We start from the raw sequence: 12605 nt of genomic DNA on the forward strand, positions 1-12605 counted from the left end.
TAAAAAATCTGTAAGATCTTTTCCCCAGGCTTTTATTTGTTAGATTATTTTAATACTTATTTTATTATTATTTTGAGGGTTTTGGTAGAGGGATATTGAATGGTTTAGATTTAGAAGGAAATACACAGGCAAAAGACTGTGCTTAGGGCATCAATGTAAGAAATAAGAAGGGAATAAATATGTGCATTCTGTTTGAAAAGAAACTATGGATGGAGGCTTTGAATCCTTTTATTAATATTTGTAATTAAAGAATTAGTAGGGTGGTTTACATGGCAAAAAGTAAAGTTCTGTGCTAGGTTTATAGTACTCTGTTTTCTGAGTTACAGATCTTGGCTGTAATCTCACAAGAATGTCCCATGGTTCTCTGATTCTCTTAAATTTATGTACTATAATCCCAGTAGAATCTGAAGTGAAGATTGATTGTGATCCCAGCTGGCAGCCATTCCAATCTAACTGCTATCGTTTGATAAGTGAAAAGAAGAGTTGGATAGATGCCAAAAAGACCTGCTTGCGCAGTGAAGGGGATCTGGTGAGCATCCATACCCTCTCTGAACTGGAGTTTGTCACCAAGCAAATTAAGCAAGGTAAGGAATAATTGATTTTATCATGCCCTCTGGACTCTTATACCTTGAGGTATACTCAGTATTTTGAATTAGTATCCCAAGCATTCTCCTTAAGCAGCGGTTATGCAGTAATCTCATTTATAAAATGATTGCCATTGTGGCAGTCAAAGAGAAAAAGAGAAGAGTAGAAGATTGATGATCCCAATCTCTCTCTCCCTGTAATCATATTGCAAAATAGGTAGATAATTTCTATGATAGAGTTTACAGAAAATAAGATGTGATTTAGCTTATCCAATTAGTTTGCTCTGTGGGAAGTAGCTTTAAAATGGTAATACGTCCATCAAACTTCAGTGACTTCATAAATACAATTTTCTTTGCAACAATATGGAAATTGTTTGCCATTGCCTTCCATGTTTCTAAGATTTCTAGGCTAGCCTAGCCCTGATATTTTCTCATAGTTACATGTCCAAATAATAACCAGATTTGATTCTTTTTAGCATTTTAGGAAGAACTAAGTTTGACTTGACAGAATACTGAATTAAGCTAAAAAGAAATAGATCCTTCTTATTCCCAATAAGTCTTGATTCAGTTAAAAATGTTGATTGGCTGGGATGTAGCCTTGAATTAACATTTTGACAATCACACTTCATTTAGCTGATTGCTGATTTTTGGGTCAGTTTGGATCAATTGAGGCTTTCCCTCAAGGATTAAATCGGTTTTTCTAAAAATCTAAGTTGGTTTTTTTATGATATTGACTGAATTTTAGAATGAACCACTGTGTTGTATGTTTGTGAAAAATCTTCCTGAAAAGAACAGGAAGTAAAGAGGATAAAGGCAATGATGAAATTGAACTACAGTAGTTTGGGAATAAAGGTGAAGATAAACCACAGCAGAGGAAGTTACAACTTTTCTGGGTGCTACATCCAAATTCTAAATTCTTTGTTTTCATGGAAGCTTTAATGAATTTAGCAGCATTTTGCTAAATTTTTCTTCATTAGAGAGGACAAGTAAATTAGAAAAGCATGTCTCTTGTGCATTGTGTGATATAGTGAATACAAATACAATTACTAACATATATGCAGAAGAGGATTGTACAAACTCTCTTCTCTTGTTTCCTGTTGTGCCAGATGTTGAAGAACTTTGGATTGGTCTGAATGATCTTCGGCTACAGATGAATTTTGAGTGGTCAGACAGCACACCAGTGCAGTTTACATTCTGGCATCCTTTTGAGCCCAACAATTTCCGAGATAGCCTTGAAGATTGTGTGACTATCTGGGGGCCGGTATGAGTAAAATTTTGGAAATCTTTCTATCATAAGAGAAATATATATATAATTTTAGCATAAAGATGACTCTTCATATCACATGCATCAAAAAGTCAAAATAATACCATATATTTGTAGGTGAATAACTATAATTCCTCATTAATGACTTGTTATTTTGGAATCTTAAGGCAGTGGTCTCCAACCTTGGCAACTTTAAGACTTGTGGACTTCAACTCCCAGAACTCTGGGAGTTGAAGTCCACAAGTCTTAAAGTTGCCAAGGTTGGAGACCACTGTCTTAAGGGACTTGCACTTTAAACTCTTTTTTCCCCCTTAAAACAGATTTGATTGTAAAGAAATTTGGAAATAACTTATCCAACTTTGCCCAAAACAATTGTGTAATTTAAGACCTATTTATTTTCTTCACGGACAACTGAAGCAGACAGAGCTTTGTAGGAATCCATTCTAATTTGTTTTTTATAGTTGGATCATCCAGGTCAGAGGTTGGTTGCTCCTGGTTAAGCCCTGGTCTGGCGAACCAGTAGTTGGGGCGGTGGGAGGCTCCGCTCACATGTGCAGAAGGTTCTGTGCAGAAGTGTTGTGAGCACATGCGCAAGCATGCCCAAACCAGTAGTAAAAGTATTGGCAACCCACCACTGATCCAGATATATTGATAAACTTCAAACATTTACTTATTTGCTGTATAACAGGATTAAATAACCCTTTTAAAACATTTAAAACTGCCATATACTTATTGCCTAAAGCATTTCTTTAGATTGCAAACATTTTGGTTTATAATATCTGGGAGATTGTATATAGAAGTTGGTTTACTTGTTTTAAAAACTGATTTCTGAAACAACTATTGCAGAAATATGCCCAGGCATGTGCTAAACAGATCAGCATTGCAAAAGGCATTTTGGACAAAAATACAAATGGATAGTCTCATACAAAAGGCAAAAGATATTATGAAGATTAAGCTAGTATTAGATTAGAAATTTTTATAAAATAAAGGTTTTGCAAAACTGTTTAAATTGTAAATATATAGTTGACCCAGGAAGCTGGTAAGATACAATATTAATGTTTAGAATATTTAGAAACTGGACCCAACTGTGAAAGTAGCTATTACTAAGTTGAAATTTCTGTGCTTCCTTCCAGGAAGGAAGATGGAACGACAGTCCTTGCAATCAGACATTGCCTTCTGTCTGTAAGAAACGAGGTCGAGTAAGTCAGGGGAAAGAGGAGGACCATGGCTGCAGAAAGGTAAAGACATTATTTTCCAACATATATGTAAACATGTACACATACATACATACACATAGGTGCAGGGTCAAAGGCAAAAGGAGGAGACCCAGTAACCGTCTCCGAAGTGGGTATTGTCACGGCCCATCTGCCCGGAGACTGAGGTAAATCTTAAGGCCACACCTCTACTCCTCTTCTGACTCTCCAGATTAACCTCAGTCTTTGGCCCAGAAGGAGCTAAATACTTGGCTCTCCTTGGTACAAGATTTGCTTCAATTTTTTAGTTTCTCTTGATCGTACAAGCTTACCTCCTCTCGTGTGCTCTGTAATTAGCCTGTGCACAGAAGCGGTTAACGCTGCTGAGAGGCTCCCGAGCCGCGATCTGCCGGCATGGGGGGGAGCCCCAGGCTCCTCGCACAAGCACGGCTACAGCGTCTCTGGCTTCTCCATGGAGCTCACAAGATCCAGGAAGGAACAGAGCGACTTAGTCGGAGTTGGCTCACGTGTTCTTGGGTGCCAGGGCACACTCGCGGAGCGCAGGATCCGGTCTCTGGTTGCAGAGATCGCAAGCACCCAGGACCATCGCCAGCACACAACAGAGGATTGGGCTCAAACTCCGCCGGTAATCCAGAGAGGGCCACAGCATCTGGTGGTGGGCCAGTCTAACTCGGGCCGTGGATCGGCGGCGTGGCTGAAGAGCAAAGAGCCGAGGGAGAGCCGAGGGAGGGAGCACGCTATGAAGGAGGTGAGGGTCACCAGGGCAGCAGGCAGGAGAAACAGGGATACCATCAGCCCTTGCCCGGCCAGATCCCGTTCTCCAGTCAGGGCCATCTCCTCTAGGGATCCTCCTGGCTCTCCAGCTTCGCCATGTGGCTCCCTACGGGGGATAGTTCCCTATCCCCCTATCTCCAGTTCACCCCTCTGGAGCGTGAGGAGACCCTTCAGATGCTGATCTAGCAGCTTGCCAAAGCAACATCTGGCTCTTCAAGGCCCTGATCCTGGCGCAGATCCAGAGCCCCCCAGCTTATCTCCAGCCTATCCAGAGCTCTCCCAGAGTTTTCAGGAGGTCCTAGCCAGAGCTATTGCCCAGGGCATCTCCTCGGGCATGCAGCACCAGTTTCAGGGACCTAGAAACAAGGCTGCTCGCGATGCACCACGAGGCCATCTAGACCTACCCGGACCTTCCACCTCCAGAGACCTCAGAACAGACTCTCCCTCCACGGCTGGCGAGGAGTCAGGGTCGGAGGAAGGGGAGCTTAAAGATGTTGGCTTCTCTGATGACGAAGAGGCCCAAGTTCCCGAGGCCCCAGCCATCTTGAGACTCTTCCTCCCCCCCCCCCGCTCTCTTTAGTTCCCTGCTGTGCAAGGCTAAGGCCACAGCAGACCTGGACATCCCAGTAGCCAGCCAGGACACTGCACCCCTAGCCAGGAGCAGGGAAGCCAAGAAGGGTCCTTTCCATAGGCCCCAGGTGGAGAAGAAGGAGATCCCTACCCCAGACGTGTTCCTAGAGGTGCTCAAGTAACAATAAGCTCAGCCTGGCACCTTCCCCACTCTGGGGAGCAATGATCGCAGGTTCTATAACCTTAATGCTAACTTTGCTCAAGCCTTACAGGTTCCCTCAGTGGAAGCCCTGGTGGCCTACTCCTCACCAATGGTGACGGGAGACATTTCCAACTGCCTGAAACTGGAGGACAGGAAGGCGGCGTTAGTTATGCACAGGACGTTCCAGGGGCAATCAGGGCTGCCACAGCAGCCTCCTTTTTCAACAGGTCCATCTTGCTATGGCTAGAACAACTCCGAGACAGAACTCCGGCTTCGGACGTTAGACTCCTGCAGGACATTACGAAGATGATGGCGGCCACCCAGTTCTCGGGAAAAGCCACACTGGATGTGGTAAGGTACTCTTCCAGAGTCCTATCCTCTTCAGTGGCATCCAGAAGCTTACTGTGGCTGCATAACTGGCAGGTGGGGTTCTGGGCAAAATGGCATTTAGCAGGCACAGAGTACACGAGAGGAAAGCTGTTCAGTCCATTCCTGGACTTCGTTCAAGGACAAGAACAAGCGAAAGGTTTTCCTGTCCACGTCTAAGCAGTCAGATAACCTCTTGGCACCCTACCCCAGAAGATCCAGCTTTCGAGCACCCGAGCAGGACTTCCAACAACTGAGATACTCTGTGCCCATGTTCCCCAGACAGGGGGATAGACAATTCTCTAGGGACAGGTACAGGTTCCAACAGTCTAGCAAGCGTCCCTTTTGAGGGGGGGGGCGCCCCTTCTGCAGAAATAAGTGATTCAGGATCGAATTACCCCATCGATGGCCGCTTTACTTTGTCCGCGGATCATTGGGTTGGCATCACTACAGATGCATGGATGCTATAGACAGTCAGGTTCGGGTTCCACCTGGAGTTTCGCTCACAACCCCCGAATAGATTCTGGGTCTTTTCCTCCTCCAAAAACCCGGCCAAGCGCTCCTTCATGCGCAAGGCCATCCAACATCTACTGGAGATCAGAGCGGTGGAGCTGGTGCAGGAGCGGGAGAAGGAATCAGGATTCTATTCTAATCTCTTTTGGTCCCCAAGAGCTCTGGAGTGTGGAGGGCCATCCTAGACCTCAAGTTACTTAATTCCAGGCTGACTAAAGAGGTCTTGCTCAAGTCTATCCTGGAAGGGATTAGACAGGAGGACTTCCTAGCCTCCATTGACCTCACTGAGGCTTATCTGCACATCATGATTGCACCAGACCACTGTAAGTTCCTCAGGTTCTCATATGGGGGCACTCATTACCAGTACAGGGCCCTTCCCTTCGGCTTGGCATTCCCCCCCCCCCTCCCAGGACGTTCACCAAGGTACTAGCCCACCTCCGCTCCACACTGGTCTGATTGCATTGTTACCTTGATGACATCCTCGTATTAGCACCCTTGGCGGTTCGGGCTGAAGGGGACATAAGTCTCATCATCGCCACCCTTAGGTCACTGGGGTTCTTGGTCAACTTTGAAAAAAGTCACTTGTCTCCCACCACCAGACTTCAGCATCTGGGAACCATTATTGACTCGGTGGGGGGGGGGGTTTCCTCTCAGAGGAGCGTAGGGACAGCATTGTGCAAATGATTCTAGAGATTCGCAGGCATTGATCTCTTCTTGTAGCTCTTCTTTCCAAGCTTCTCGGCAAGTTCATGTCCTGCATCGGGATAGTGCCTTGGGCCCAGCTTCACAACAGAGAGCTGCAGTAGTTCCTCCTTCCACGCCAGAGAGATGGGTCGAGCAACGCAGAATTCAAGGTCATAGTGACACCCCAGGTTCTCCAGTCACTCCACTGGTGGATGTCCCCAGACCTGTCCAAGGGCTCCCTGTTCAGGGAGCCGGACAGGCTTGTCCTGACGACAGATACAAGCCTGTTCGGTTGTGGGGCACACCTGGATCCCCAGCTAGCCCAGCGATGGTGGACACCAACCGATCTTTGAAAAAACAACAACTAATTGAAGCTCAGAGCGATCCACCTGGCTCTCCAACATTTCAAGGCAACGGTAGCTGGGAAGCACGTCCTAGTACTGATGGACAATGTGGCGGCCAAGGCACATGTGAACAAGCAGGGAAGCACCCATTCCAGGGCACTTCGCAACGAGGCGTTGAGATTGGGGAACTGGGCGGAGTGGAACTTCCTATCAATCCGAGCAGAACACATCTCCGGGGTGGAGAATCATCAGGCGGACTGGCTCAGCAGACAGACAGTGGACCACAGAGAGTGGCAACTTCACCCCAGCGTCTTTGACCAGATCTTCCAGAGATTTGGCCGCCCGGCAATGGATCTCTTTGCCTCCCCATCAAACGCCCAGCTTCCGAGGTTCATGTTGCGGTTCCTGACGCAGGGAGTGATGGACAACGACTCCCTGCACTGCAGTTGGCCATCAGGACTTCTCTATGCCTTCCCTCCCCTCACTCTCCTTCCCTGGTGCTCAGGAAACTGGTACTAGAGAGGGCGGAGATAGTCCTGGTGGCTCCCTACTGGCCCTGACGTCCATGGTTCGCAGATCTGATAGAAATGTCAACCGCTCCCCATTGGAAGATCCCTCGAGGAGAGGTGTCTCTTCTCCAGGGGAGTCTGGTCCACCCAGACCCAGACTGGCTCCAACTGGCAATTGAGCGGGAACAATTAAGGGAGGCCCAGATTTCCACCAAGGTTATCGGGACGATCGAGGCTGCCAGGAGGAGATCACCACTCGCATCTTCGACACGACCTGGGTCTCCTTCGGGTCCTGGTGCCAGTCTGCTCAGGTAGAACCGCATCTGCCACAGTCCCGCAGGTACTGGATTTCTGCCAGAATGGCCTGGAGAAAAGCCTGGCACCTAGCACCCTCAGAAGGCAGGTCTCAGCCCTGACCACCGTCCTGGGGTGAGTGTGTACACAATCCTTGTCCCAACTTCACATCATTAAGCAGTTCCTCAGAGGAGCAACCAACCTCTGGCCCCCGGTGATCCATTTTCCCTCTTGGGATCTGCCCACAGTGCTCCAGGCATTCCTGGAAGCACCCTTCGAGCCGCTGAGGGAGGTGAGTCTTCAGCTGTTTACCCTCAAGGTAGTGTTACTCGTAGCCATCACCTATGCCAGGAGGGTGTCCAACGCACTGTCAGCTAGGGCGGATCTCTGCATCTTCCAGAGTAACAGGGTTGTCCTAAGGCTCAACCCAGCCTTCATGCTCAAGATTAATTCCCACTTTCATAGGGTTCAGGAGATTGTCCAGTTTTTTTGTCCAGTTCTTTCCAGAGGAAGTGCGAGATCATGGCATCGCCTTGATGTCAGGAGGGCACTGCACATCTATCTGAAGCACACGTCGGCCATTAGGTGGTCAGAGGCCCTCTTCATCTCCTTTCACCCGGCAACCAGGGGAGCAAAGATCTCCCCAGCCACCATCAGTAGATGGATCAGACTGGCCATCTCCAAGGCCTATGAAGCACGGGGGCTCCTGATGCTGAGGACATCACTGCACACTCCACCAGGAGTGCAGCCACCTCGGCAGCCTGGGCCACCCAGTCCCTCATCGAGGACATATGCAGGGTGGCAGCATGGGCTTTGCTCTCTCCATTCATCAGACACTATTGACTAGATGCTTTCGCCTCTGTGGAAGCATCCTTTGGGAGGAGAGTTCTCCAGAGAGTGCTAGACACTCAAGGGGACTCAGGCCCTATGGCCCCTCCCAGGGACACCTAGCTTTGGTATGTCCCAGCTGTGACTCCTCCCACGCCCCACTTCGGAGACTGTCAGTTGGTCTTACCTGAACTGCATGTCTCAAAGGATGGCATGGGAGCATTCACTTCCCGCCTGTAGTGTGCGCCGTGCAGGGTGGGCCTGAGTTCAGATAGTTACCGGTCAGTCAGGGACCAGGAGGGGAGTGGGGTGGTTGCCCTGTTCCCTTCCTTCTAGATTCGCCTTGACTGGACCATCGGTTAATCTGGAGAGTCAGAGGAGGAGTAGAGGTGTGCCCTCAAGATTTACTTCCGTCTCCGGGCAGATGGGCTGTGACAATACCCAGCTGTGACTGCTCCCACACCATCCTTCGAGACATGCAGTTCAGGTAAGACCAACTGACATTCCTTTCAGAAATCAGCAAGCATGTTTTCTGTCTAGTGTGGCTCAGCACACCTGCTGGGTAAGCAATTTAGCAAACTTATTTTACAGCATGTATTTCCACCCAATATTTACTCTCGACTGCCTCCCAGGCAAAGGACATGTTTAAATAGAGCATCTTAGATATCAGGGCCCAAACTGACACAGAATTATTGACAAAAATAGAACTTTAAATGGGTTGGCTAAGAACAAAAACAGTTTCCAAATCGAAAAATACCTTTCAATGAGCATGATACAATTTCTGAGAAAAGCCTATTCTAGAGCAAGATTCGAATTGTTGGATTCCAAGGACAAATATGGGCACTTCCATCCCTTGCCATACCATGAAAGATCATGTATACAAGTATCAGTAGTCCTTGGATTACAACCATTTATTTAGTGACTGAAGCTACAGGTAAGACACTGGGAAAAAAATGATTTATGACTGTTTTTCACACTTACAACTGTTATGACGTCCCCGTGGTCACATGATCAAAATTCAGAGGCTTTGCAACTGACTCATATTTATGCCATATGACCTGGGGTCATATGATCACCTTTTGTGATCTTTTGACAAGCAATGTCAGTGGGGATGACATTGTCAATTCACTTAACAACCATATTACTTACTTGACCTAAGAGCGCAGAGCACTTAACAACTGTGGTAAGAAAGATCATAAAATGCAGTAAAATTCATTTAACTGTCTTGCTTAGCAATGGAAATTTTGCGCTCAGTTGTTGTTGTAAGTCGAGGACTATTACAGGTAGACAGAATGGGCGCATGATTTAGAGACTGAATGGTACCCATGATTTGGAGAATGGTGCAAGCATCCTTGGGAAGAAGGCCTGATGTGGTCAGCATCTGCCTCACATATAGAAGAAGGCCTGGAGCAGCCAGCAGCTGCCTCACGTACAGTAGGGATAAGCCAGGCCTTCCTTATCAGCAGAGGAGGAAAAGGGTGAAGGTCAAGCTGGATGCAGCAGGCCTGTGGAGTGCAGAGCAATTGGGTGGCTTTGTGCACAGATGGCTGGCTATGGTGTCGTTTGAGGCAACATTTTTCATGTTAATTGATTGAGACTGCTAAAGGCCTTCCGCTCCAGTCCTGGCCCTGGCACTGTCGTTGCATGTGCTGTTGTGGAAGGTGGACAAAAGAGCATAGATTGGGGGAGGGGGAGAGAGAGAGAGACAGGTAGTGGTACGGTTGCAACGCACCTATAGTTATAAGTGCAGGTTGCCATCCACCTAAATTCATCCACAAATGACTGTGCAGAGGCACTGCAACTGCTGTAACTTTGTGCATGGGTTGTAAGTTTCCTTTTTCAATGCCACTGTAACATCAAAAGGTCATTGAATGAATTTTCATAAGTCAAGGATTACTTGTATATTGGTGCCCCAGCAATTGAAGATAATGTTCATCTTTTTTTGATTGTCAACTATAGGCCCCTTGTAGGGTTAGAAATGTATTTGCTAAATATTGAAAGAATAGTCCACTCTGATCTAAATCAAGATTGACCTATTTCCTCCTGGGTATAGGAGGAAATACAGATTGTGAGCAGCTGTTAAGTGTATAAGCAAGACTATTCAGCTAAAATCCTGCTTTATTGAACAGGTTGATGTATCAGGTAAAGACAAAATATTCAGCTGAATGTAGATTCTCTATGTTTAGCACAGTGTTTCTCAACCTTAGCAACTTGAAGATGTCCGGACTTCAACTCCCAGAATTCCCCAGCCAGCGAATGCTGGCTGGGGAATTCTGGGAGTTGAAGTCCGGACATCTTCAAGTTGCCAAGGTTGAGAAACACTGGTTTAGCATATTTATTATTTGCTTCTTTTACCTATTTTATTGTGGAAATAGACCATGTAATTTTATTTTTATATTATTTGCTTTGATATGGTCATAAGACCAACCTGCTGTCTTTGCCATTTGGAAAATAAAGTACAATTGCTGCATGTTATCTGTTGAGATTTACAGTGTCCAGTTACAATGTCCCAGCAACCCATCCATTCCCAGGGAGCATATACATTCCAGCTGACCAAAAGCAGAATGTTTCAGCCTTTCTATCTCTGCAGCAATTATAGAGCGAAGGGAAAATGTGTATTTTTTTCAGTATTCAATAGGTGTTTTATTATGGAAATATTTACCTGAAAGATTTGTAAGACTAGTTTAGAATTATTTCCCCAGCTTTACATCCCATCCAAGGAGCAAAATTACCCTGTTGATGTACATTTTAAATTAATCCTCATTGTGTATCCCAGTGATTGGAGATACAACAATGATGGCAATCTAAAAACCAGCTAACAGTTGTGTCAATTCAGTAGATGTAATTTGCCTGTTTGTTAGTGGCAGAGGTAAAACTCCATTCAGTTGAATAAAAGTCTAGCTTTCCCAGCCATTAGTATGAGATTATGGGAGTTGAAGTCTAGCACATCTGAAGACCATTTGTCTGGGAAAGACAATGCTAGCAGCAGACAAATGGAGGCAAAGGAATCTTAGGGTGGGAATGTACCTTTGACGTCTTCTAGTCCAACCCCATGTCCGAAGCAAGAGGCCTTGATCCTGCAAATTGCTATGAGAAGTTTGGCTTCTTATAGCAATTCTGGTCACTTCAGAATTGGAGAGTTTAGGATTAGATATAACTTTTCATTAAAACTTTTATTACAGAAATCTGGAATTGTTTTGTGGTTATCATCAGCTTCCTTTGAAACCTCCCTTAATTCTATTAGTTGTTCACTTTTTTCATGTTGAGTTACCTTATTGCTCTTTAAATTCCTGTTTTATTTTCCTTTGCAGAAATTTTGCTATTTTTAAAAATGTGTGTAAGTAAACTTAGCATTTAAGCAGTTAAAAAGACACAAGGAGGCCTACTAAGTAGCTTTGCCTCCAGGGTCACATAGGCAGGGTAGCCTTCTCTGCTTGTATTTGTTTCTGTGCAGGGGAGGTGACTTCATATAGGCAGCTGCACGTGGGAACTGGAACCATATTAATTTGCGTTTTTTACACCTTTTTTGTATATTTCCCCCAATTACCTTGCTTGGTGCAACCTGACATTAAAAGTGACTTTGAATGAAAAACGTAAAAAGGATGTTGGGATTCTGAAAAACAAAGCACCAGCCTTTAACAGCATTTGGATAATGAATTGCTTATCTGTGGGATCTCTCTCACCTTACTGTAAATAAGTATTTTGTAACTGGCCAGATCCATCATTGTGTCCATTTTGTAAGTGCACCTGTCTCTCCAAATTTCAAAAGTATGCTTGGGCAAAAAAGAAAAAAAATCTCTATGCCCCCATATCTTTCCCTCTCAATTTCATTTCAATTAAAAAGACTATCCTTATTCCCATTTTGCCAAATTGGGGAAATGCATCCAAAAACACAGGACTCATCTATTTTGGTCTTAATGGAAATTCAAAACACATGATTTTAATCCAGTTTTTCCCATCTCCCAGAAAATTATGATGATTCCCCCCCCCCACTTCCCCTCACATTCTCTGTGCCTACACTTCTTTGTTTCTGTTTTACATGCTGATATTCCCATATTATTTATTCCATTGCTGGCCCACAGAACTCAGCACAAGCATCAGCAGTTTCTGTTTCTTTCCATATGATAACCAGGAGCACCTTTTATGAAAGAACCCAACTGCTGGATGTCTAGTTAGTCTTCATAGGCAAGACTAAAAACCTGAATAAAGAAAGGGTAACTTCCAAGATTTCTCTTACTTTTAAAATAATGACAATTCTTCAAAACCTTACTCCGAGCTAAACATTTTTTCACACAGCCAAGTGGAGTCAGCATTGTCTTAATAATCGACAGAGCTAGAAGAAGAACTTCCTTTTAAATGGCTTTTTTCCCTCATGTATTGCCATGTGTTTAATATATTAACAGCAATTTATACCACTACAATTGTCCCAGAATTTCTCTTTTCAAGAATTCCAGGAAAC

The 12605-nt window shown here is 45.3% G+C and overlaps 1 protein-coding gene across 1 annotated transcript in view; it reads left to right on the top strand.

The window, feature by feature from the left end:
• Positions 1–12605, top strand: part of MRC2 (mannose receptor C type 2) — an 89719-nt gene that overhangs the window by 34026 nt on the left and 43088 nt on the right. Inside the window, exons 7-9 of the mRNA XM_032237791.1 lie at positions 402–584; positions 1691–1845; positions 2982–3086. Coding sequence (XP_032093682.1) covers positions 402–584; positions 1691–1845; positions 2982–3086 — 443 coding nt within the window. The remainder of the gene's footprint in view (positions 1–401; positions 585–1690; positions 1846–2981; positions 3087–12605) is intronic.

This window comes from Thamnophis elegans, chromosome Z (genome assembly GCF_009769535.1).
Source record: "Thamnophis elegans isolate rThaEle1 chromosome Z, rThaEle1.pri, whole genome shotgun sequence".
NCBI lineage: Eukaryota > Metazoa > Chordata > Lepidosauria > Squamata > Colubridae > Thamnophis > Thamnophis elegans.